Genomic DNA, 26,290 nt, shown 5'->3' with positions numbered 1-26,290 from the left:
GTTCAAAACACTAAGCAGACTATACTGTTCATTGTCTCAAACACAATGAGGAGCGTTCTGGTACTCATGAACCTTGAGTCTGTTGAATAGAATTCCAGTCAGTGATTGATGGTGAAAGTTTTGCCACTGTCTGTGACTTCTCTATTCAACATGGAAAAAGTCCATACTGGAGTTGCTGGCTCATTTGTCAAAGCAAAATGTGATTGAAAGCATGTTCTCAAATAGAAAAGACCCGCCGTTTCTGTTTTTAAAACTTATTTTTAGAGGCATGTACACAGAAATGCTGTGATTAAGGAGAGGAGTGCATAATGCATTTAATTTTCCACGTCGCAAGCCAGAGAAGTCGTTTGGAGATTGGCTTGCGATTTAATGGAAAGAAAAACATTTCTGGGTGTCCATCCATAGTCATATGGGGATGTAGTTTATGATGAATAATGCCTTCTGCTTGTCAAGTCACTGGTGTCTAGACAAAGTGTTGGTAAGTGAACCATCTGCCCTCTTTCTGTTACGTGCCACCATTTGGGAGTTATGTTTTTATTCTGTTTCTTCATATTGTATTTCTTTATTGCTTTTACAACTTTAAGAACTCTAAATACAGTCCGTAGGGAAAGTCAAACATCTGTTTGTTTGTTTTTTCTTTTCTTTGATGAAGTCAGCATGAAATGGCATTCACAACCCTTTTTACTTTTGCAATGAAACATATTTCCAAATTAAACAGAATAGTCAATGTAATTAGGATGAAACATTATTTTATCCATCAGGATTGGATTAGATCATCCAAAGTGCAAAATGGAGATGAGCTGAACATGAAATTTCAGAGGAAAAAACATTGGTATGCCATGCACATTAGAGGAGGCTTTTTAATCAGGATGTGGAGACTGATGCCCAACTTCCCTCTTGAGAGATTCTCGACTTATCCAAAAGGACAAGCATTTTTTTTTTTTTTTTTTTAAATCCATTGTATACTACTGCAACAACTGAGTCATGAATAACTTTCAACTACTACATAGCCTATGATTAATAAATAGCTATTTGGTTATTGGTTTCCTTGTCTTCTCGGATATTCATGTCTGTGGCTGAAAAGGAAAGTTGGTTTTGAGGTACAGTAAGTTACATTCAAGTAATTTTTTCTTTGGAATAATGTGCACTGATGAATCTTTGCTCATGGGGTTAATTTCATGCTAAGTATGTTTAAAGTTGGAAAAGTAAGAACTACTCTACCTACAGTCACCAAAATGACTTACATTTGTCAGTGATTGCTACAGATTTCTAGGCATGTGATACAGTATTTCCACAAATTTGAGAAAAGAGTGCATTTTACAGTATATCCAAAAAAAAAAAAAAAAAGATTTAATACGTAGGCTTAAAGAAATTCCATTTGTATAATTTTCCCCAAAGTAAATGTCAAACAGATATTGTCAGACAGACAGGGTGTCATTATTGCACACTGGGTGTGGTAAAAGAATCCGTGTAGTGCTGGCCAGCTGTGTCTAAATGGGATTGGGTGGGAAAATGTCATGTATCCTGTTTGTCTTTCATCTTTGTTCACTTATATTCAGCTGTCTTCCTCTGTCTCTTTTTCTCTGCATACAGTGCAAACGCACAGGCCTGTGCTCCCTACCGATGCAGAGATGCTTGCCAACATTCAGTATCAATCAGGGAACAATATCCCTGAACTTCTCCTCATAACTCATAAGTATTATCAAAGCACTGTTGGATAGTATGCTCACAATCTTCAATACAGGTTTAGGTTAGAAGTTTAGACTAATGTGTTCATAAAAAGTCTCTTACGTTCATCAAAGCTGCATTTATTTGATCAAAAGTACAGTAAAAAAGTAATATTGTGCAATATTATTTGACTTAGATATTCATTTGGTGCTCTTATTAATAATAGTTATTTTTATTATCAGTGTTGAAACAGTTTTTGCTGTTTAATGCAATAAAGTGAATAAAATTCAAAAGAACTGCATTTATTTGAAATAGAAATCTTTTGTAGCATTATGAAGGTTTTCACTTAATGCATCCTTTATAAATAACAGTATTAATTTTTTCCCCAAACTTTTGAAAAAAAAGTGTATCACTGTATTACTCAACACTGATAATAATAAAAAATGTTTCTAGAGCAGCAAATCAGCATATTAGAATGATTTCCGAAGGATCGTGTGCCAGTGAAGACTAAAGTTATAAAGCTGAAAATTCAGTTTTGCCATCACAGGAATAAATTAATTACACTTTAAAGTATATTAAAAAAGAAAACAGTTATTTTAAATTGTAATAATATGTCACAGTATTAACATTTTTACTGTATTTTTGATGCAACAATTAAAGACGTCTTTCAAAAGTATTTACAAAAATATTATTCCAAATATTTGACTGGTAGTGTACAAAAAAATCCTAAAGTTATATTTTCTTTGTGATATTTTTTTAATGCAGAAGTGAAGAATTGTAAGTTATTGTTTTTTTCAATTAATTTATTAATTCTAACACAGAAAAACATCAGTAGGCTATACCATCATTATTTAGATTTATCCTTTGCATATACATTAGTCTTTTCTATGTGAAGCAACATTTTTCAGTACCTCATCATGCCTTGACAATGGCTACTGGCTTACAATGCTAGTTAAATTTATCAGCAGCTGACAAGCTGTGCACCTCTCCGCCATGTTCAGTGTAAAATTCCATCATATCCGTGGATGCCGCATTTTTTGCCTGCAATCTGGCAGCCAAATGTGAGAGCATCCTGTAGGCTGCCCCTGCAGAAAGAGAAAGGAACCGGCTTGTTTTATATCCACAACTTGCAATAACCCCTAACTTCTTTGTGTTTCAGAATCAGACCTACATCCTTACCGTTGGAAAGGGAATAGATCACAGAAGCATTGAACGTATCTCCTGCTCCAAGTGTGTCTACAAGCTTCTCAGGTGGGAATGCATCTGAATGGATTATTACACCATCAGGACCCATGGCATCCGCTCCCTTTTCTGCCCAGGCACAAATGAGGGTAGCTCTAGACACACAAGCAAACTCATCTAAACACATGGAACAGCTAAAATTTCAAAAGAACAACAGTGACTATGAATAGATATGGTTTAGAATTTTTGGATCACTAATGACATCTAGTGGAGGTTTTACACCACTGACTCACCCCTTTCTCACACGACCATAGAAACCCTTCAATGCAGCAGCGGCTGAGGTAAACCCAAAGTGCTGGGCCACATCCTTACTGACAAAGACCTGAGTGAAAGCAGCCACAGATAAACAGGCTGTGCAGTGTACAAACATGTCTCAAAGCTTATCAGCTGGCCTGCATATATAATCGGCACACACAGATTTCCACAGTATTTAAATGCACTGCTCCTTTAAATCTTATGCTTCTTGCATGTTCATTTATTAAATATTTTGTTGAATGTGTATTTATCATATATTATGGCTCCCAGTTCAGTATTCTCAGTTCTGTTTATTTAAAGATTTTTCAAAATCAAAGCAAAAAAATGGACCTACTTATAAGTCATATATTTTGACATTTTAAAATATATTTAAAATTGTCTCATTTAAATATATAATTTATATAATATATTTAATACAATAAACACAATAATATTGAGCAATATTATTACAATTTAAAATAAATGTTTTCCATTGTAGTCTTTTAAATGTAATTTTTCCTGTGATCACAAAGCTGAATTTTAAACAATTTGAAATCTTTTATAAAATTATAAATATCTTTACTGCCATTTCTGATCAATTTAATGCTTCCTTAAATAATCATAATAGTAAAATAGGCAATCATAAAATAATCACACTGACCCCAATACATACAATACATTTAAATAAAATATTTTAAATAAATGTTCAAAATGTGAATATTTTGATTGATCTGACAGTCTAAAACCAGTTTACAAAGAACATTTGACTATGTGGTTTATCCACGTTAACATAATGTGTTTTATGCATGTGAAGTTTGTTTGAAATGTAGTAAAATCATACCAAATCACCAAGAGGGAAGAGCTGGTAGAGGGGTTCCCTGGTCTTCTCAATTTCCACAGAGATGGTGATCCTGTTCTTCTCTTCCTGTTTGCTGTTATACTCTCTCACCCTCTCAATCATCTTCACTTGTTCGTCAGCATTACGGCCCTGACAATGCATTCATAAAACAATCAGCTTTAGTTCTCTACTTTATTCTCTGGAATAAAGCTATTAAACACAGCTCAGAATGAATTAAATAGTGTTTCAGTGTGACTGGTGCAAACTTGGGAGTCTTACTATGAAGCAAATGAAAGATATTTGGCGGACACTCTCACCTCCCAGTGGATCCACTTGTACTGGCTCAGGTCCACCTTTGAGAAATCGTGTACAGAAACATCTGGCAAGTTTCTGATTAAACAGAGAGAATAGCTGATGAAAGTTCTCTTGTATTTTAGACTACAAGAATCAGAGTTAAAAGAACGATCAGTAAATAATGATTGTACTTTGTGTACATGATAGGTCACTATCCATTATTTTGACATGATCTGCTGTAATCATATTATTAAAAAAACTGTTTATAGTCACAAACTGAATCAGTGAAAGGTTAAAGCATTTGATAACAGTCATCAGTAGAGACAAATAGTCAGCTCTGGGCTGTGATTACAATATAATTGTGATTATAAACCAAAGTCTGCTTCTCAGCAAAGAGGGAAACGATTTTGGAAGTTCTCAAAACAGGTTTTAGAGACTAGAAATATTATTCAAGGCCTAGGTGAAAATAAGTGTTGTTTTATATATTAGTTTGCTACAAACAAAGCAATTGAAAGTGAGGACAATGTACATTCAGCCAGTCTTAACCACAAAAATAAACCTTAACCGGGTGATCAGGACTTTATGGGAGCCGGATAAAAGGCAGGATAAAATATAGAAAAATGTAATTGTGATTTTTTTTTAATCTCACAATTCAGAAGTCTAAGAAGAAGAAAAAAACTCAAAATATTGAGATATAAATTCACAATTCTGAGAAAAATAATATACTTTTTTTTTCAGACTCACGTATTCTGATTTTACATCTCAGAATTTATGTCGCCATTCAATTTTTTCCCTCAGAATCGCAATTCTGTTTTTTCCCCACAGAATTAAAAATAAAAAGCTAATTGCAACTTTTTCTCACAATTGCTAGTTTATCTCCCAATTCAAACTTCTCTTCTCAGAATTGTGAGTTTTACAAAGTCAGAACTGCAAGATGTTTATATATTTAATTGAGATCTTTATATTTTTCAATTCTGAGGAAAAAAGCCAAAACTGTGAGATAAGTCACAATTACCTTTTTTATTTTTTAGAAACAAGCTGACTGAATGGCTGACTGGACATTATGCAACTTATTACACGGCTGCTTACCAAATACATTTACATAATGATGTGAGCTTCATAATGATGTAAAAGTCATAATTCATTTATATAGTTTAGTGGTAATTATATACATATTACATATACAATATTTAGCCATAGAATGTAGCAACTGATCTGTCAGAATCACATTTCAGAGAGCCGTGGAATAAGTTAGCTAGTTAGTTAGTAAGCTTTGACATTGTGTGCTGTTGTGTGTTGTTTAAAACGATTAAATAAAATAATCTCATATAAAACAGACATTTAATTGTAAAACATAAATGAACTGAAAATAACAAATTCCCCCCAAAATAAGCACTCAAATTAATGCATGCAATGTCAAATTGGCATGATTTGTTAATGGCAACTACTTTAAAACTAAATTATTGTCAATTACTGCAGTGCCATTGCAGAAAGACATTCTCAGATTATGTTTGAGAATGGGAAATGGTAATTTACCAAGTACCCATCTAACTTTGGCTTTGTCGTGATTATTGTGACTTTGGATGCTACTCTTACGTGTCCGAGAGCACGACAGTGCGAGAGCCTTTGGTGGGACACACCACACAACAGGCGCACGGGGTCTCGCCCCACGGCTGCCAAGCCACACCAGATATGTCCACCCCAAGCCGTGCAAAATCCCCCACGATGAAACTAGTGCAGCAAACAGAGAGGTATTGCAGTGACCCATATGCACTACTGAGTGATTTGGGCAGGAAACATATAACAGGCTCACAAAGCCTGCCACACTGAACTTTGAACCATGCACCTTTAGTGCACCCTTTAAAGGAAAAAAAGCATTACCACTCTGAGCAATTAGTACATTTTCAATTGTTGTTTTGATGCGATCTGCTGCGACAGCCATCCTGTGAGGAAAGAGCTTCATAGTACTTACAGTACACACAAACTCGCACACAAACCTGTTCATATGCAGAATTGTACGGCTTCCTGTCGTCACACTGCTGATTACTACAGAAGCTGGAAAGGAGCATTCAGCATGCTCCAGAAGAAGAGAGATGTCAATCTTGTACATTTGAAAGTCATTCAAGATGAAGCTAGAAGAACAAATTAGCAAGGAAAAGTATATGCATACAGAACTTAAGTGTGCGGCGTATGTAAACTAAAGTTGTGTGAGGGACAGGAAAGTGTATTTCTGCTGATATAAGTTGCAGGAGTAAGAAAAGATGAAAATGCATCCAGTGTACAGTTTTCAGTGTCACATGATCCTTCAGAAATCATTCTAATATGATGATTTGGACATTTCTTATTATTATCAATGTTGAAAACAGTTGAGCTACATTATATTTTGGAAACTGTGATACATTACCATTCAAAAGTCTGGGAAAAGTAAGATTCTTTTCAAATAAATTAATACTTTTATTTAGCAAAGATGCATTAAATTGATCAAAAGTTACAGTAAATATGTTTATAATGTTACAAAAGATTTTTTTTCAAATAAATGAAATTCAAAGAATCCTGAAAAAATTATGGTTTTGGCAAACAGTGCAACTGTTTTCAGCATTGATAATAAATGTTTCTTAAGTGCCTAATCAGCATATTTGAATGCATTTTTAAGGATCATGTGACACTGAAGACTGGAGTAAAGATGCTGAAAATTCAGCTTTGCCATCATGGGAATAAATTGCAATACATGCAATAACACAGAATAATAAATAATAATAGAAAAAATGTATTAATAATATTTTTCAATATGACTGTTTTTGTTGTATTTTGATCAAATACACAGCATTGCTGAAAATAATAAAAGCATGCATGTATAAATAAAATGTACATAATACTCTAAAAATGTTGATGAATAATAGTAGGTAGAAAATACTTACTCAGCTACTGGTCCAGGAGCCAAAGACCCCATAAATGCACACGGGGCCCCAAGCAGAGACAAAATTGTGCACGTGTTTGATGCATTTCCTCCCCTCTGCCATCTCTGAGACAAACACCTACCAACCAGTTGCACGTAATTTTATAACACCTGTGATGCAACATTAACTACAGTGTATAGCAGGATGCTCTTTATGGTCAGACTGATTATGCGTTCGGAACACTACCGCAAAAAGTGCATCAAGAAATGATTAGCAACTGTACAATATTATCGGAATTTCTCACCTAGTATCAGTATCTTCTTCCGGGTATTTATCCACAACATTTATGATATCCAGACACACCAAACCAATGCTGAGTATCTTTTTGTCTCCCATATTCTTCCTGCAGAACGAAATCCTGAACTATGGACATGAGACGAAAGGTCATTACGTTACACTGTTCCGCACAGGAACTGGAGAACGTTTATCTTTCAGAGTGAATGGGAGAGCGTAAACATGGACACGAAGTCTAACGGCTTTTACCGAGTGTGGCCGAAAGTGTCAGGCCGACGATTCCCGATCTTTACCGAGTGCAGCCGAAACTGTGCTGTCCGTTACGTTTTTGTAGTAAGTTCTAAAATGCATTTGTTGTTTAAAATCACTTCTAAATATTTGAATGTACACATGATCTGACAGGCTTTCAGTTGGCCCACTGCTTAAATGTTTTTAATATGATTAATTAGTTCTGAAGACTAACACGAAGATAAGAGAATGGAGGAGACTTCAGAAAGTGTGATGATGAGCTGGGTGGCGGAAGGCAACCTGGAGGTCCTCCAGATCTATAAACTCCTGCAATATGTACGGGAGAAGGACAAACCACAGATAAATAAGATGGTCGACATGGGTGTATCCAGTCTTCTAAATCTGACTGAACCCAAACAGGGACTCGGTGCCTTGTACCAGGCCTCTTTGGACCGTGATGAAGACTTGATACGGTTTCTTCTGTCACTGGGAGCCCATCCTGACATACAGGACAAGAAGGGCCGCACACCACTGATGCTGGCTGCACAGTTGGGCTACTTCAATATTGTGTATCTTTTGATCACAAATCATGCAAATGTGAATCTCACAGATGAAGAGGGAAAAGGTAAGAACATATATTTATATGTACACTACAATTTTAATCGAACTTGTTTACAATTTATTTACCTGTTGAAGTCTCAAAGTATCTAAAAGTATTTATTGTCATTTCCTCGGTTATATCTGTTGCTTTTACTAATCATACTCTTCGTTTGTAGGGGTGCTGTTCTACTGCATCTCTCCAGCTAAAGAACATGCTCTCTGCCTGCAGATGGCGCTCAGCTGCAATGCAAATGTCAACAATGTTTCTAACTCGGGGAAGCCACTGCTTGTGTTCGCCTGTGAGAATGCAAAGGACTGTGAAGATCTGTGCATACACATTTTGGAGAAAGGAGCTGATCCAAATGCAGTAAATCAGGTTTGAGATCTGTCCTCAAATCATAGCTCAGAATCAGATTAATGTTCCCTTATATGTTTAAAAAATTGTATGCATAGATGATTCAAAGATATAATATTAGAATTACTTTTATAGCTCATATAGTATGATATAGGGATAATATGGAGCTCATATTAGGACAAAAAAACTTTATTTAGAGGTCCAAACTGAGCAATATTGTTCGGTTGCTAATGGTCAAAAAGTATTATTTATATGGCCAAAAATTCCGATAGCTTGTAATGAAGATCAGTGAGATCTTTATAACAATGTCGCAGGCTTCTTGCACAAAATGCATTTAAATATTAATTGTAACTGTCTCTCGCTCAATAATTTGTCTTAGTAAGATGCTTAAATGTTTTGCTTTATGATCAAAGCCCTGAAGATTAGATTTTATTGTGGGGGGACAAAACATATAATGCAATGCAATACAATTATGATTGAGATGAAAAATAAATGCTCCTCAAAAGCCTAATATATCATATTTGATAAACACATTTTGAAATATATATATGCTAACAAAGTTTTGATCATATTGACAATTTGGAGTCCTTAGAAATTTCCGTATAAAATATGATACAGTCTGCTTAATAGGTCAGCATGAAAATGTGGATTTTTATGGCGTTGAATTGGTATATTTGTTATGTTTTGGCTCTTCAAAGGTGACACGATGCTCTGCGCTCATGGAGGCATCTAAGGCTGGTGCTGTGAAGCTTGTCAGAGCCATTTTACAAAAAGGAGGGAATCCTGACTTGCTTGATCAAGAAGGAAAATGTGCTGCTCACTTTGCTGCAGAAGGAGGTTTTCTTGAGGTTATGCCATAGCATTCTGAATAGCTCAAAATTCACCTTTGTTTCACTTTGGAGAGTATTACGGTCTCTGCTTTATACAGGTTTTAAAGGTGCTTTCTGCATACTCTGCTGACTTGGGTATCAGCTCAACAAAGGACAACACACCACTGCACTTCGCTGCTACTGGAGGCTTTAATGAGTGCTGTAGATTCCTGGCCCAGAGAGGTGGGCTGGGTCTAATATCTTTCCATTTTCCCAAAAACAAGTACTGATTGATTTAAAAACATTGACCTGAATAATGACACAGTGCTGTCTTCAGTGGAGCTGCTTATCAGTGAATTGAACTTGTTTCATAATGAACTTTACACAGTTATTAAACTGAACTGATAATACTATTGTCTTGCTAACTGAGAAGCTGCTTTGAAACAATCTCTATTGTATAAAGTGCTATAAAAGTTAATGTAACTTGTCGTGACTTGAATTAAAGGCGGTCATTAAAAATCGTGCAGTTTTGCGTTATGAAATTTGCATTATGGACCCTTTTCACAGAGTTTGTTGATGCATTTATACAGATTTAATTATGTATATTTTTAAGTTCTTGAAAACGTACATTGAATGTACATTTAATAAACTGTACTGTAGTTTTATTACCTGGTTATTGCTGCTAAGTGAGCTTTTCTAATACAACAGCAAATTCAACAGGAAATCTTTCTCTCTTCTGACCACAGTAATCAGTCTCTCTGTATTTTTTTTTTATTGGGGCAAATGGAAATGCAAAATTACTAAAAATATTCTGCTGCTTTAAGGTGCTGCCATTTTTGTGAAATTTTCATGAGATATCCTGTGCCAAAAAAGGTCCAGACTTCATAGTCTATTAATAGAGTAGAGATGTATTAAACACTGCTCACACACTTTCAAATCAAGTAATTTGACCAATTCGAACAAAATTAGCAGAACAATGGTAAATGTGACTGAACCTTTATTCATAGCAGTGCTCTCTTTGGTCTACAACAGGATGTAATCCCAAACTAAAGAATCTGGAAGGTCAACTTCCAAGCCAAGTCGCCAAAAGCAATGGCCACAAGGCTGCCCTGAAGGAGCTCAAGAAAGCAGAGAAAATGCATGTGAAGCTATCTGCGCCCGATGCCGTAAACCCCAATGAACTCTGGGCCGTCACCCTTCACGACTGGTCCTGTGAACATGAGACAACTTTGCGCAAAGCCTTTGAAACTGCTGAGGGACTCGACAAACTTGTTGAAAACGTTTCTGTGGAGAATTTTGTGTCTTCGCTTCAAGCACATCAAGTTCCTGTAAGTAATGAGAACCTACAAAGGATCATCATGGAACATGACAAAAACCGTGAAAGTGTCATCAACGTAAATGACTTTTTCAAAGGTCTCAAGTACCTCCAGAAGGCCTTTGTCATCTCATCCTACGCTCCGAAGCAGGCTAAGAAGGGAAAGGGTGGCAAGGAAAAGAAGAGTGGCAAATCTGCCTCATCATTGCCCATATGCATAATGCCACCTGAGCAGATCTCAGTAAGAGAGGACAGTGGACTACCTTACTACATGATCGAGAACTACCAGCCGTTCACTGACACCAACCGTTTCAACCCAGACCGGCCACCAGTTCATCCCATTGAGAATGATTCGGCTTGGTATATCGATGAGCCTGAAAAGAACTATTCCAACATCCATTACTGTGTGAAGACTGGAGATCTAGAATCTCTCAGCCTGGCATTTACCCAACAAGTGCCTGTAGATGTCAAAGATCAGTTCTTTAAGACGCCACTCATGACAGCGTGCAGCTGTGGCAACTACAAAGTAGCTAAATTCCTTATTTCACTGAGGTAATACTACTACGAAAACTAAAGATTTAATGTTAATGTAATGCAGGACCATTAGACTGTGTAATTTTAAAAAAATATTTTGTTTCTGTGACTCTGTAGGGCTGATGTCAATGCAGTTGACCAGTTTAACTGGACGCCCCTCCACCATGCTTGCCATGCAGGTCATGTAGACATCACCATCATGCTGGTGCAGTCTGGAGCCGTGGTGGATGCAGTGGCAATGAATGGAGCAACTCCACTCATGAGAGCTATTGAAAGCTGTCGATTCAGCTGTGTAGAGTATCTCATCAAAGCTGGAGCCAATATCATGGCAAAAAACAAGAGAGGTGCTGGGTTTGATATTGAAATACCTCTATTTCTACTACATTATATTATTTTTCAAAAGTTTAGTGTCGGTAAGAGTTAAATTAAGAATTTTAAGAATATTTGAAAGAAGTCTCTTATGCTCACCAAGGATGCATTATTTTATTAAAAATACAGTAAAAATGGCAATATTGTGAAATGTTCATTTTTCTATTGTAATATATTTTAAATTATGTGTATATTATATATATTTTTTAATGTAAATATTTTTTAAGTGTAATTTATTCCTGTGATAGGGGAAAAAAAGCCTTTAATCTAGTCTTCAGTGTCACATGATCCTTCAGAAATCTAATATGCTGATTTGGTGCTTAAGAAACATATTATTATTATTATTATCATAAATGTTGAAAACAGTTGTGCTGCTTAATTTTGTTGAAACCATGATACATTTCTTTCAGGATTCTTTGATGAATAGAAAGTTTAAAAAATGTATTTGAAATAGAAAACGTTTGTAACAGTAGTCTATGTCTGCATCTACTTTTTGTATATTGTTCTTTATTTATTTCAAAAACAATTAAATAATTATGTGTTCACAGACCAAAATTGCTTGGACATTGCTATAAATTATGGCGATGCGAGAATCATTAGTATGCTCATGGCCAAATTCAGCAGAAAGGACAAAGAAAAACCAACTTTAAAAATAGCCTCTTCAGCACAAGAAAAGGTGAATGGGAAAAAATACCTTTCTTTCTGTAGCTATAGTTTGGATGTTTAATGAGTTGTCTTTGTTTTTGTAGATGCGTATTCGGTCACCAGCACCATTGGTTTCAGCAGCTGTGAAAAAAGACCTGAGAGATAATATCATAGTTAAGAACCCAAAGTTCAAGATAAGAAGAGGCACCAACAAGTCTGACATCAGCTTTGTTCCCAAAACCGTAAGACAATAAAACAGATAGATAGATAGATAGATAGACAGACAGACACTGAACATTTCTGATGTTTTCTGCATTCTAGCTTTGGGGAAAACATCTTACCAACAGTCCACAACACACTGAGAAGGAGAAGGGAACACTTTGACAAAAAGACGACTCTCAAGGACTTCATACACTTTAACAAGAGCTGAATGGGATTGAGCGACTGTGGAGGAATAAATTAAATGTCTCTGCTCAAACGCTGCTTTGCATTCAGAGCTACTGTGTGTCTTTCATTTCTGACGAATTAGTCTTTCCCAGACTTGTTTGTTTTTTGTCATTTGAGAAAAAAATGAAAGATAGGTAAAGAAGGACCACAGAAAAAAATCCCTTTTCTTGACCGTGGATAAAAATAACCTTTCATAATCAGTCATTGAGATGCACAGTGGTCACCTTAGTGTGCTGCCATTTGGGATACTGCTATACAAACCCCTGACTGAGAGCACCACCTGCTCTATAAGCCTTTTTCCTTTACGCTTCTCCTGTGACTTTGGCTTTAATCACCAACCCCCACTGAACACAGGAAAAGGAGATGACAGTCACATGTTTCAGAGTAACACATTAATCATTATAAGTGATTGTGTCATTCTGATTGAAATATGCATGTACACGTGCATGATTTAAACCATCATATTGGCCAGTAGGGGGCAGTCAGACACAATAATGTATAATTTAATGCTTAATTTTAAATGGGGACAACATTTTGTTTGACAAGAAGACATGAATAATAGGTCTGCTTAGGTATTTAAAGATTAACATGAGAATTTTGTCTGGATGTGTTACAGGAAGAAACACTGAAAACGTTATTTTTGAATGTAGATGTAAAATATTGTGAACACGAAACAATGTGCGGGGCAGCAGAGGTGTTGTACTAAGATCTGACTCTGTTTAGTGGTGTTTAAAGAAATAATTCACCCAAAAATTGAAATTTGCTTAAAATTTACTCAACCTCAGGACATTAAAGATGTAGGTGAGTTTGTTTCTTCATCTGAACAGATTTGGATAAATTTAGCAGTACATCACTTGACCAACAATGGATCCTCTGCAGTGAATGGGTGCCGTCAGAATGAGTCGATAAATCATAATAACACTTCCTACAGCCACAGCCATATCACTCTGCAGCCCAAGACCGGTTGCCCATGGAAGCTAAGCAGGGCTGAGCTTGGTCAGCACCTGGATGGGAGACCTCCTGGGAAAACTAGGTTGCTGTTGGAAGAGGTGTTAGTGAGACCAGCAGGGGGTGCTCAGCCTGTGGTCTGTGTGGGTCCTAACGCCCCAGTATAGTGATGGGGACACTATACTGTCAAAAGAGCACCGTCTTTCGGATGAGATGTTAAACCGAGGTCCTGACTCTCTGTGGTCATTAAAAATCCCATGACACTCATTGTAAAGAGTAGGGGTCTAACCCTGGTGTCCTGGCCAAATTCCTGCCACTGGCCCTTGTCAATCATGGCCTCCTAATAATCCCCATCCACTTGATTGGCTCTATCTCTCTCTCCTCTCCACCTGTAGCTGGTGTGTGGTGAGCGCACTTGTACTGTGGCTGCTGTCGCATCATCCAAGTGGATGCTGCACACTGGTGGTGGTTGAGAAGGAACCCCCCACATGATTGTAAAGTGCTTTGGTGTACAGCAATACACAATAAAGTGCTATATAAATGCATCATTCATTCATTCATACAGGGAAAAGGTTATATATATATATATATATTTGTTTAGAGCTGTTTTGGTCTTTTGTCACTTGTAAACAGTGTTTGATCTGTGCATATTTCTCTTCTGATTAAATATTTTGGATATTGAATATGGATTAATCGTATTTTAGAAGCAATGGTTTGGAGTTAAAATGTCTTAATGATGGATTTGTATATTACAAACAGTTTCTCAGTTCACAAGAATGATGGACTGGAGTGGTGTGGATTACTTGTGGATGATTGCTATTTGGACTTTCATTCTGACGGCACCCATTCACTGTAGAAGATCCATTGGTGAGAAAGGGATGTAATGCTAAATTTCTCCGAATCTGTTCCAAATTGAAACAAATCCATCTATTTTTTGGATGGCCTGAAGGTAAGTAAATTTTAAGCAAATCTTTCTTTTTGGATGAACTATTTCTTTTACAAGACCCTAAAAACTAAAGAGCACATGTCTAAAATGTCTAAAATGTAGTTTTAAATGCTGTTCATCTCCTGAATGTAAATTCTGCAAAGCTCAATAGAAATTCAGAACACCTGCACGTTGTTGTTCCCAGGCTCTGACTCGGCACATTCGCATGAAAGGAGACACAGTGGAGTCAGCTGGAACTCTATCTGTCATTCCATACTGTGCAACCGGATGTGATAATAGTTCAAGTGGCCGTTGCAGAAAGGACAAGACACTGAAGATATCAATTCTTCTGCACTAGAGACAGAAGCAGGGCAATCAATAGACAGGTTGGTTTCGATATGAAATAATTCAGTCATACACCAGGACTGTTTAATAAGTGCAAGTCCTTAAAAGGATGAGGAAATCATAATCGGCTCCAGTGCTGGAGGTAATTGCCTTGATGATGTGGCACTCACAGACACACTGACCTCAGCTCCTAATCTTTAGCTCCAAAGGAAAAAGGAAGAGGAGGGGGAAAGGAGAAAGGTGTACCACAAATGAGAAAGGAGGAATATGTAGAAAAGCAGATGAAGGTTATTCAAGAAAAGAAGGTGAAACAAGTATCATTAAGTCCAAATGTTATTGTATGACATTCTGTTTTTTAGGACACAATTAGTTTTAAATAAACTGAAATGTATTTGTAATTCCAGCCTTGAATGCCAGTTGCTCGAAACAGCATTCTAGTGACTCTAAAGAGAAACATCTACACTGTTAGAAAAATGGTACAAAGCTGTCAGTGAAGCAGTATTCTAAGATACAAAATCTTTTTGCCCCTAAATGGTACATTTTTACACAATGGTACAAATTTGTAAGAATTATCTAAAATTTTATAAAAATGAGCAGCATACAAAAAATGAGCAGAGGACTGTATCATACAATGCAGTGCACCTGACGTCTTATTTAAAAAGGCAACTAAATGTTAAAGCACAAAATTGCAAAATATAATTTGCAATAATTGCACACTAAATTAAATATGCAGCTTGATGAGATCATGCATTGATCAATGGAATAATGCGTACTGTTTCCTTTAATAGTAGGCAATAATACTACAGCTTCATGGTAAATGAGTTAATTCCACTTTATTCTCATTAATTTACAGTGCGATTTGAAATCACAGCTGATTTTATTTCACATAATTGCAATTTTATGTCTCTCGATTATGACTAATATGTCTCAGTATGTCTTTACATTTCCTTTAGTATATTTAACAACAGCCTTTATTCATTTTTAATCCGAGGTGATCTCTTAAAAGTAAAGGTTCTTAATTGGCTTCTGTAGTTCCATGAAGAACCTCTAAAATCAAAGTACTCTTAAAATTAAAAGTTTTTACTGGCATCTATGGTTCCATGAAGAACCTTTAACATCCCATGGAATCACTGAAGGTTCTTTAAAGTGGAAAATATTCTTTAGATTGTTAAATGTTCTTGAATTAGGAAAAAATGACTGGAAAAATTGTTCTTTTAAGAACTGTTCTCTGAAAAGTTCTTTGGGGAACCAAAAATGGTTCTTCACTGTGAAAACCCGTTTTGCATCCTTTATTGTTAAGAGTGTGGAAACAGGCTTCCACAGTATATAGTACTGTGCAGTAAAAGCTAGTATGCCATTCTCTGTCCTTAAAATATCACATTTATATATATCATATTTTTGTGGTTAGTCCAATTATGGTAAAAAAACAAATTGAAAAGATCATAATTAATGGTTAATTTGCATATTCAATTAGTTTATCCAATTTGACCGCATGGGGTATTTAGAGTGAGGCATTAAGTCCTTGGAAAGTTGTGATGTTTCGTGTCATTGTAATATGCTGGACGTCATGCGCATGTGAATTATTAAGATGCGCACATGATATTTAGAAAGGTGGCTCTCTGTAAATGTGCCTCTTTTTATTATTTCACATTAATTTTCTCCTGTATAATTATCTACATCTGCAGCAGTGCAATTAAGCCTACACAAAGATGAGATATTGTTTCTGCTCCTTATTCACAGTTCAGCGTGCAATCATCGATGGTAGGCGAATTATGAGATTAATGACAGATTTCCCACCTTTTTTTACCATGAGAAACATAGGAGAAGGGCTCTTTCTGACGTGTTGTGGGGTGGGTTCTGGCAGTGCTAACTGACAAGAAAGACTGAAGGGAATCTGGCTCAAATAAATGAGCTTTAATTGGTAACAGTGTGGGTCCTTTAAATGTGCACTTGTGTCAAAGAATTCAGGATTAATCAGCACTTGCTCTGCCGGTGCGAACAGAAAGGAGCTGCAATAGTATGTAAATCACATCTCATAATAAAAAACAAATTTACCTAATCTGAATTTAAATGTCATCAAGACCTCAATATGCCAGACAAAATAAGCACATAAATTAATTCTGGATAACAGCGGCATCTTCAGACAGTAAACGAGACTTGGGTGCTAAAGACATGGATTTTTTAGCCGTAATAGTCTTGTAAGTGTAAATCGATATATTTAGCAGGGATTCCTGTTTGTTGGATGTTGCACTAACTAGCATTACTGTCTCATTTGTATGTGCTGAGTCAATATCCGCACCCTCCAGCAGTTCTTTTCTCCTCTGCTGTCTAACAGGGTGTGTGTGATTTGTTGTACAGTGCATGTTTAAACAGTCGAACTGCTCTTTGTCTCTTCACCGGACAGTATTTTATCTCAGAGGATTCTTGACCTTCATCTGTCCTGCTGAATTGAGAATCCAGATTTTATGTCTTGATTTGTTTTAATGTAGCGAAGCACTTTGCCAGATTGTTTTGTACTACTAGCCTGCTGTTTCTTTCTCTTTCAGGTCCTCCTTCACCAAAGTCAAACACAAAAACCTTGTCTAACACATCCTCTTCCACAGAAACACACTCTAGATACAAATACAAACCGAAAGAACAGTAAACAAGAACCTTTAGAAGTCCAAAAGTCATTAAATAATTAAATAAGAGCTATTGATCCATGCCCCTTATCTGAATCTGTAAGTCTCTATAACTAAAGCACTTTTATCTGATCTTGCTCCCATTAGAAGATCAGGGAGAGTTTATGCTTGGGGCAAGAAACAAACAAGTGATGTTTTTTTTTTTTTTCTTTTATAAAGATTTTGGAAATATAAACAAGTCAACCATTTCAAGACCCACTGTAAATGTAGCACACAGGGGTAACATCAAGGGACTTCAGCAAACTTCTGTTCCACTTGATATTTACTCCTTTAGATTAATGAAGTAGTTCATCCAAAAAGCTGCATGTTTGTAATGAACAAATCCATCAAGATGTTTTTACCTTCAAATCATTGCTTCCAGTGGAAAACATTGTTTCGTCTGAATCAGGAGAGAAATATGCACAGATCAAGCACCCTTTACAAGTGAAAACAGTCCAGTACACTTCTATATAAATATGTTAGTGGATTTTGATGTGACAGGGCAACAGAGGACAGACCTTTTCACTGGAGGAAGCGTTATTATGAATTACAGACTGGTATTTTGGCCAGAAGTGATGGTTTAAAGTTAAAATGCCTTACTGATAGATTTGTTTATTATAAACACACAGCTTTTCATTTCAAAAGATATTAATTGATGGATTGCTTGTGGATTATTGTGATGTTTTTATTAGTTGTTTGGACTGTCATTCTGACGGCACCCATTCACTGCAGAGGATCCATTGATGAGCAAGTGATGTAATGCTAAATTTCTCCAAATATGTTCCCATAAAGAAACAAACTCATCTACATATTGAATGTCCTGAGGGTAAGCCTTTGCAATTTGACGTTGTGGAACGTTGTCTTTAAAGTATTCCACAATCTTTTTATGCACTTTTTCATAGATTGGAGAGCCTCTGCCCATCTTTACTTCTGAGAGACTCTGCCTCTCTAAGACATCCCTTTTATAGCTAATCATGTTACAGATCTGATGTAAATTAACTTAATTAGTTGCTAGATGTTCTCCCAGCTGAATCTTTTCAAAATTTCTTGCTTTTTCAGCCTTTGTTGCCCCCGTGCCAACTTTTTTGAGACCTGTAGCAGGCATCAAATTTGAAATGAGCTGATTTAGTGGATAAAAGTGTAAAGTTTCTCCATTTAAACATTTGTTATGTTCTCTGTGTTCTATTGTGAATAAAATATTGGCTCATGTGATTTGAAAGTCTTACAGTTTTCATTTTATTCAAATTTAAAAAACCGTCCCAACATTTCCGGAACACGGGTTGTACTACTTTTCATATCTGAGTGAACTATGCCTTTACCAATACTATTTTTTTCCCCCCATTTTCACACATACTTCTTTATACATGCTTGTATATTATCCATTAATGAGGTCTTGTAAACTGATGACGTGGTCAGATTCAAACAAAATGGACAAATTTGTCATTCGGCTTTTCAACAACTCAACAACAATTCTTCATATTCCTGTAACATCTGGAATAGTGAAATAACTTACAATTGTTTATTTTAATTTAGCGATGCCCGTAGTTTCAAAAGGTTGCCTTTGAATATTGTCCTGAACAATGAAGCTTTGGAGTCAAAAAGGGTTGAGAGCCACTGCTCTGAGGCCACAGTCTATTAGGTGATTCCCAAGGTCATTTCCCAGCATTTTAAAGGATAACTGCTTAATTTCACAATCACAATAAATCATATGGAGACAAACAACCCATACTTTCCAATATAACATGAAGCAGGGATCAATGAGCGCTAAATCTCTGGCAGCCTCGCCCTAGTGCTGAGGGTCATTATGACGTTAGAACGGATGAGGGCGGGGACATTTACACTCACACAGGGGCTGTATGGCCACGCCCTATTGAGGGTCATTAAAACGTCAGAGGGGCACGCCATCTTTGATGAGGGATGAGGTTTTTTTCACTCGCTCACTCCAGAGCTGTGTGCACGCGCATTAGGTGACCCAAATCAGTGCTGAAGGAGGCAAGGCGATAGTAACATCCCCAACGTGGTTCATCGAGTGCGAGGTAGGTGTTTTGATTTTTTTTGCACAGCTTTTTGCATGAGCTATGCACTTAGTTAATTTTAATTATTTTATATAGTTTGCGTTTTTATGTTCGATGAAGTTTCAGAGAGATATCAGAGCTGTACCTGAGCGATTCAAAGCGTCGGGTCGTGCTCATGCCTGTTGTGTGTCTTTCAGCACCGCGGACAGCGCTCATTAAGAGACGCGCCCGCCAAAACATTAAAAATACACCGAACAAGGACGAAACTGCTTATTTTTGCATCGAATTAACGATTTTGTGGAAGTCAAGCGTCAGTGGTACAAACAAACCGTTTTCTTTTGAAAAAAAATCATAGATGTGTCCTAGTTTTTGAGCAAAATTGAAATAATTAGAGTGTGTCCAGTTTTGTTTTGTTTTTTAGACTTGCAAGACGTTCATTATAAAAAAGAATGTTTACTCAAACAACAAGTAGGGTTAGTCTGGACTGTATTTGCAATCATATACTGTAGGGGGGAGATTTTCCCATATAATGGTTGAGTGCACTTTAAAAATGTAAGTGATTGTAATGGAGAATCCGTGCTATAGAATAACATCTCTTAAATAGTTAACTGCAAGTTTATTTAATATATTCTAAAAGAAAAACCATGCATTTTATTCTATATTTATGGAGAAAAAATGTAAAGATGTTCAGTATGCATTTGTTAAATATAAATATAAAATGCATGCATAAATGCAATTATACATAACAAAGCAAATTACCTTTAAGGTAAAATATGTTTGTTTGTTTTTTAATAAGAAAAATGTGAAACCTTTTTTAATTTGTGGAAAAGGGGCATTCCCAAAATTCCCTGTGTGAGGAATCACATTTGATTAATTTTATGTCAAATTTAAATTTTATCCTATTTGTGTATCAGATGTGTGCAGTTGATTGTTCTGTGTTGCATTTAGTATATTTAATTGATATTTATTGAATTGTTTATTTTGTGATCTTAATGAAGGCGTTTATTGTTGTGCTTTGTCTTCATGTTTTCATTGACCACAGTTGATGAAGAGACCCATTTTCATTAACTTGTTGCATTTTAATGGTTCCTATAAGTTGGTCTGTTTTTTTTTTTTTAATCTATATAGCCCTATCCTCCATGGTGATGTGTTAACTTGCTCTTATGTTAATGCAATACTATATCATAAGACATAAGTGGAATGAAAGATGAGCTTGTTGGTAGATGATAAATGTGACTGAAGTCACATTGAAGGGCAGCTGGACCCTGACCATAATTGCATTTAAAGGGTTGGCTGTTCTCTATATCAATCAGTGCTGCCAAAATTTTGTCACACCTCGCCATGTGCAGTGAGCCAACAGACATCGATGTTCAAGGAGAGCCTTGGGACTTGAAATGTTGGCATTGCTCTTCTGTTTTGGGGAGAAGTGGCCAGTGCGGATTGCATAACTGTTTATCTAGGCCAGGGTGTGTTTTCTTCGTCATCAGGTCTGTTTACAGCTTTATATCTTCCAGCGGGTGTTGGCACCGAACTGTTCCTTCGGAGAGGCTAGTGACATTGAACAGAAAGATGCTTTGTTCAGGGTTCATGTGTGGCTGCTGGAGGGAATGTGTTGTATTGTTGCTTTATTTTTAGATTACTGTCAAAATGATCCAGTTTTAGAAAATAATTGAGGTGCTTGAAGCAGGTGGAAATGAATATTTTGGGCACACCCTCTACCTGTATGCATTTTGTTCCAAGGGATAACACAGTGTGAAGTCTAGCGCTGCTTTTCCTAACACATGGTGTTTAAAAATTAATCAAAACAGTGATACATTTGTCTGAAAAGGATTTGGAGCATTATTTACAGACCTCAAAGGCAATATTAACTAAGCTGTTTTTTCGAAGTTGTAAATAAAATTTGACCCTGGACCACAAAACCAGTATTAAGTCGCTGGGGTATATTTGTAGCAATAGCCAAAAATACATTTTATGGGTCAAAATTATAGATTTTTCATTTATGCCAAAAATCATTAGTATATTAAGTAAAGATCATATTCCATGAAGATATTTTGTAAATGTACTACTGTAAATATATCAAAACGTCGTTTTTGATTAGTATTATGCATTGTTAAGAATTCATTTGGACAACTTTAAAGGTGATTTTCTCAATATTTCGATTTTTTTGCACCCTCAGATTCCAGATTTTCAAATAGTTGTATCTTGCCTTATTTATTCAGCTTTCAGATGATGTATAAATCTCAATTTCGAAAAATTGACACTTAAGACTGATTTTGTGATCCAGGGTCACAAATTAGGATTTTTGGAGTTTGGTTTATAAGAAAAATACAATTTCAGTTTTTTTACTTCAAATTTTCACCTTTAATTCAATGTGTTACTTGCCATTTCTTTGTAATTTCTGAGTGAAAATTGTTTCTACACCACATTTATCCAAATTCAACATATATTGCCATATATCAATATGATATTGTCATATATGCTACCTATAAGGCAATATATAATTTTTCCATATATACATTCTCAGGGTAGATAAAAATAAAAGTTCATAGCATATGTAAAATTAGTAAAACTTGTATATGCTCTAAAAAAAAATAGTATATAATTTTTTTATTGAAAAATTGCAAGTAAATTTCACATTTAAATTGAGTTAAACATGAAATGTTAAAGTAGAAAAGTAGTATTTAAATAGTAAAATAACTTAAATTTAAATTTTAAAAAAGTTTCTTATAAAACTTAATAATTTCTGTTTTATTTACAACTATATATATTTAAAACACCAAAATTATTGGATTATGTTTTGTATTCATGCTTTTATATTTACTTGTAAGGGTTTCAAGGGCTTCAAGGGTTTAAGATATACATGTACTGTATTAAATGTATTACACATTCATAAACATACATATTTTTATGAGCTAGATGTTATTATATGAAATTGTTCCAATAGTCTTCATATATGTTATTACTGCATCTGACAACATATTTCATGTATGGAAATGTAATTTATGCACATACTGTATATTACATTTATTTATGGGACTATACTGTTATTTTCCATATAAAAAGTCAGAATTTTTTCTAAATCACTTCACATTGTGTGATTCAGGACTGATTTTATATTGTAAATCACAATGTAGAAACATCACATCAGTCAGAGATTATGATATAACACGCTCCTTAGGCTGCATATGACTTTATTGGTTGCGTGGACGCGCCGTATGTCAAACAGTCGAATGTGAATTGTCTGTTTGCTGTAATGTTCTCTTCTCTCGATGACTCTGGCGGTGACTAATGCTGTCCATGCTGTGCATACGGGCTGTGCAGATGACAGGCTCATGTTCTGCTCTAGGCGTGCAATGCTAACATGTTCAGGCTCCTCTGTAGGGTCAGAGAGAAAGTTAGCAGCCCACAGAAATGACTATGGCTGGTGGCTTTAATGGATGGCTTCGTACAAGCTACCTCCGCTCCATCAGATTAGTACACTGGGCTTTATCCCTTCCTGAATGGGACACTCACTTTGGTTTTAAAGCTGTAATCCCCTCTGGTAAAGATGATTGCTTTGAACCTCCCGAATGCTGCTGTACTACACAGCCAACGCTCTGACACAAATATGACAATTATATAATCGTGAAGTTTTCGAATAATCATTCCAAACTTGATATGTTTTTACGGTGGCGGTATCCAGCAGGTTTTGTGGCGTCCTTAGGGTTGCGTCTCTTGTCTGTGTGCAATCTGTGGCATTTACCCAGAATAGCAACATTTTCTAAGGGCAGACTTTCATCTTTTTTTCCTCTTTTCAAATAAGGACATGTGGTCTTTGATAACACAGCACATTTCACGGCTTGTTCTTCGTAACCGTATCATGTCTGCTGTGCCTCTTCTGCTTGTCACAGGGCAAAACACGGGTTACATTCTTGAAAAGTATGCGCGGTTTGCTTTTATGAATGCTTTTGCTGCTGATTCATGTCATGTTGTGTTGACATTGCAAGCTGGCTTACAGTTGAGAAGAATCTTAGAAGGTTCACTCTTAAAAATAAAGATTCTTCATTGGTATCGATGGTTCATGAAGAACATCCTCGGAGCCTTTAAATTGCACGAAAGGTTCTTTATAGGGGCAAAAGTTTCTTTAGATTATTAAACTGATCTTCACACTAAGAAAAAGTGGTTCTTTTAAGAACTGTTCACTGAAACGTTCTTTGGAGAACCAAAAAATGGTTCTTATATGGCATTGCTGTCAAAAAACACTTTTGGAACCTTAATTTTTAAGAGTGTAGTACATTTTTTGACCAAGGACTAATTTTCTCAGGTTTTTTAATGCTTTGAATGTTAGTCACAAATAGGGTTGCAAAATTCCGGGAATTTTCAAGACTGGAAACTTTCCATGGGAATTAACGGGAATTAATGGAAATAAACTGGAAATTTGCTAAATTGCAGGAACTGGGAACTTAAATGTGGTTGAGAACAAAAACTTGCAGCATAATCTTGGTTAAAACAACCAGATTTAATGCAATTTCAGTATAATTTTTACTCTACACATTGCTCAATCGCACACAGCACACTGCTATCGAGGCCACGCCCCCTACATGCATTGTGCTTATCTACCATTACATGCACATATCATTTCTTAAATCCTGCACACAAAATATCAAAATGTCCATCTTGGCAAGTATTCATATAAATTACATGAATATTACAAAAAATGTTTAAAACGTCCTTGTGCTGTGTGTAATATACTGTACAACTAAATTAGGCTATACCATAGTAAAAATAAATACACTGACTGAACAAACATTTAGGTGAGATAATAATAAAACAAAAGTCTAAAAATGACCCTCCCCCCACACACAATCCTCTCTAGTCACCTAAGAGGGGGATTCCCCTCCATTTTCTCTGAAGCCGCACTTTCTGCATTTGAGCCCAAAGACTACATCTAAGTTTTGATATTCTAAATATATTTGATCTATGGGATTCACGTTTAACTAGTAAATACCAAAAAGTGTTTATACAGTAGCTAGACAGTTTATGAGGTAGGCTATGTGCTATATAGCTCAAGCTGTGATGCTCCTTCTGCTAGCAAGTTTTCTGTTATCATACAGTAGTGCAGTACTGGTCAAAAGTTTGGACACATTACTATTTTTAATGTTTTTAAACATTGCATATCTTTTGCTCATCAAGCCTTCATTTATTTGATCAAAAATACAGAAGAAAAAAAAAAACAGTGATATTGTGCAGTATTGCCGGTATTCCAATTTAAAATAATGGTTTTCTGTTGTAATATACTTTAAAATATAATGTATTTCTGTGATCAAAGCTACATTTACACTGAAGACACTACATCTTCAGTGTCACATGATTCTTCAGACATCATTCTAATATACTTATTTATTATCAATTTTGGAAACAGTTGTGCTGCTTAATATTTTTTTTTTATTATTATTATTATTATTATTACTACCTGTGATTCTTTTTTCAGGATTCCTTGATGAATAAAGAGTTTTAAAAAACACACACACACATTTAAAATAGAAATCCTTTTTTAACAATACACTACCATTCAAAAGTTTGGGGTCAGTATCTTTTCTCTTTTTTTGAAATAAATTAATACTTTTATTCAACAAGGATGTGTTAAATTAATTTTAAAAAAGTAGTAGCAAAGACTTATATTGTTAGAAAATATAAAACTGTTTTAAAATATATATAAAATATATAAACTGTTCATAAGTTTTTATTCATCAATAAATCCTGAAAAAAGCATCACAAATTCCTCCCCAAAAATGTCATTTTTAAAATTTGTATTAGTTTGCATGCGTGCATGCATGAGCCTATGATCAAAAAAAATTTATATATTTATGTTTGTATATGATTCAGTTTTATGAATTTCCAATTAATTCCCATAAATTCCCAAACATTCCTGTAAATTCCCATAAATTCCTGGTAAGTTTCAAATTTGGAATATTTCCAAAGTTCCCCAGACGAAGTTCCCATGGAAAGTTGTACTGATGTATTTATAAATTAAATATGGTTTCTCATTTCTATGAGAAGAAACGTGCATCCTTTGGGAATTGTTTGGCTTATGAAAAATATAATATTTGGAGACAAGCAGTCTGAGGTGAGGGTATCATGATAGCAGACGAAAAGAAATATAGTTGCAGAGGTAGAACAGGATATTACTTTCTGATTAAAGATTACAAACACAAGCAATTTTTCATTTTATATAATGTGCACTGATGCATTGTGCACAATAAGACCAGGAATGTGCATTGAGTAAGTAAATATCTCTTTTTTTCTTTTTCATTTTCAGAGACTGTGAATCATTTTAACATAATAAATAGTGAGAACTCTTAGTATTTAAATATTTTAAACTAAATGTAAATTCAATGAACACTGTAGAAATGTTATGTGCACTGTGAAAAAATCTGTAAAATGTACTGTAAATCAGCAGATGTGGTTGCCAGAACGTCACCATAAAAATACAGAAGCAACATTTTAGGTTGAACTTAAATTTAGAGAACTTAAAAAACACATATATCATTCACGGCTGAGGCAGTGATGGCAAATTTAATATCTTTCTCTCTTCTGACCAATGTAATCGACTATCATGGATTTTTTTTTCTCTTTTGCTGTTGGGACA

At 35.5% G+C, this 26,290-nt stretch overlaps 3 protein-coding genes across 9 annotated transcripts in view; 2 read left to right on the top strand and 1 right to left on the bottom strand.

Annotated features, from left to right (window-relative positions):
- Positions 1-48: 48 nt before the first annotated feature.
- Positions 49-8,517, bottom strand: khk (ketohexokinase). 5 transcript variants are annotated; one of them, XM_058749156.1, is made up of 10 exons: positions 8,383-8,517; positions 7,478-7,596; positions 7,195-7,311; positions 6,274-6,408; positions 5,873-6,007; positions 4,300-4,372; positions 3,986-4,132; positions 3,144-3,232; positions 2,848-3,005; positions 49-2,754 (listed from the first exon to the last, which is right to left on the bottom strand). In XM_058749156.1, exons 2-10 carry the CDS (start codon positions 7,567-7,569, stop codon positions 2,666-2,668), a joined length of 1,035 nt encoding a protein of 344 aa, XP_058605139.1. In that variant the 5' UTR covers positions 7,570-7,596; positions 8,383-8,517; the 3' UTR covers positions 49-2,665. The 5 variants fall into 5 exon arrangements, with proteins under 5 accessions (XP_058605139.1, XP_058605138.1, XP_058605141.1 ...); XM_058749155.1 differs by lacking the exon at positions 8,383-8,517 and having other exon boundaries at positions 7,478-7,719; XM_058749158.1 differs by lacking the exons at positions 5,873-6,007; positions 8,383-8,517 and having other exon boundaries at positions 7,478-7,719.
- On the top strand, positions 7,678-12,774 carry ankef1b (ankyrin repeat and EF-hand domain containing 1b). 3 transcript variants are annotated; one of them, XM_058749151.1, is made up of 10 exons: positions 7,678-7,800; positions 7,917-8,320; positions 8,472-8,671; positions 9,349-9,498; positions 9,579-9,702; positions 10,492-11,326; positions 11,426-11,652; positions 12,226-12,353; positions 12,427-12,564; positions 12,644-12,774. In XM_058749151.1, the coding sequence occupies exons 2-10, from the start codon at positions 7,945-7,947 to the stop codon at positions 12,704-12,706; spliced, it is 2,241 nt and encodes a 746-aa protein (XP_058605134.1). In that variant the 5' UTR covers positions 7,678-7,800; positions 7,917-7,944; the 3' UTR covers positions 12,707-12,774. The 3 variants fall into 3 exon arrangements, with proteins under 3 accessions (XP_058605134.1, XP_058605135.1, XP_058605136.1); XM_058749152.1 differs by lacking the exon at positions 7,678-7,800 and having other exon boundaries at positions 7,821-8,320; XM_058749153.1 differs by lacking the exon at positions 7,678-7,800 and having other exon boundaries at positions 8,185-8,320; positions 8,525-8,671.
- A 6,768-nt stretch (positions 12,775-19,542) lies between these two features.
- Positions 19,543-26,290, top strand: part of snap25b (synaptosome associated protein 25b) — a 43,084-nt gene continuing 36,336 nt past the window's right edge. Inside the window, exon 1 of the mRNA XM_058750343.1 lies at positions 19,543-19,683. The gene's annotated coding sequence lies outside the window, so the exon portion shown is untranslated. The remainder of the gene's footprint in view (positions 19,684-26,290) is intronic.

Source organism: Onychostoma macrolepis, chromosome 17 (assembly GCF_012432095.1).
Source record: "Onychostoma macrolepis isolate SWU-2019 chromosome 17, ASM1243209v1, whole genome shotgun sequence".
NCBI lineage: Eukaryota > Metazoa > Chordata > Actinopteri > Cypriniformes > Cyprinidae > Onychostoma > Onychostoma macrolepis.
Note: the sequence above shows the minus strand (reverse complement) of the source record. Positions and strands in the feature narration are given on the sequence as shown.

Coding starts and splice junctions, on each gene's coding strand:
- khk (XM_058749156.1), bottom strand. CDS start 7,569: ATGGGAGACAAAAAGATACTCAGCATTGGTTTGGTGTGTCTGGATATC. Junction 3,233..3,985: donor TCTTCCCTCTTGGTGATTTG/GTATGATTTTAC, acceptor GCTTTCACTCAG/GTCTTTGTCAGTAAGGATGT. Junction 3,006..3,143: donor TATGGTCGTGTGAGAAAGGG/GTGAGTCAGTGG, acceptor TTGTGTGTCTAG/AGCTACCCTCATTTGTGCCT.
- ankef1b (XM_058749151.1), top strand. CDS start 7,945: ATGGAGGAGACTTCAGAAAGTGTGATGATGAGCTGGGTGGCGGAAGGC. Junction 11,327..11,425: donor AAATTCCTTATTTCACTGAG/GTAATACTACTA, acceptor GTGACTCTGTAG/GGCTGATGTCAATGCAGTTG. Junction 11,653..12,225: donor CATGGCAAAAAACAAGAGAG/GTGCTGGGTTTG, acceptor ATGTGTTCACAG/ACCAAAATTGCTTGGACATT.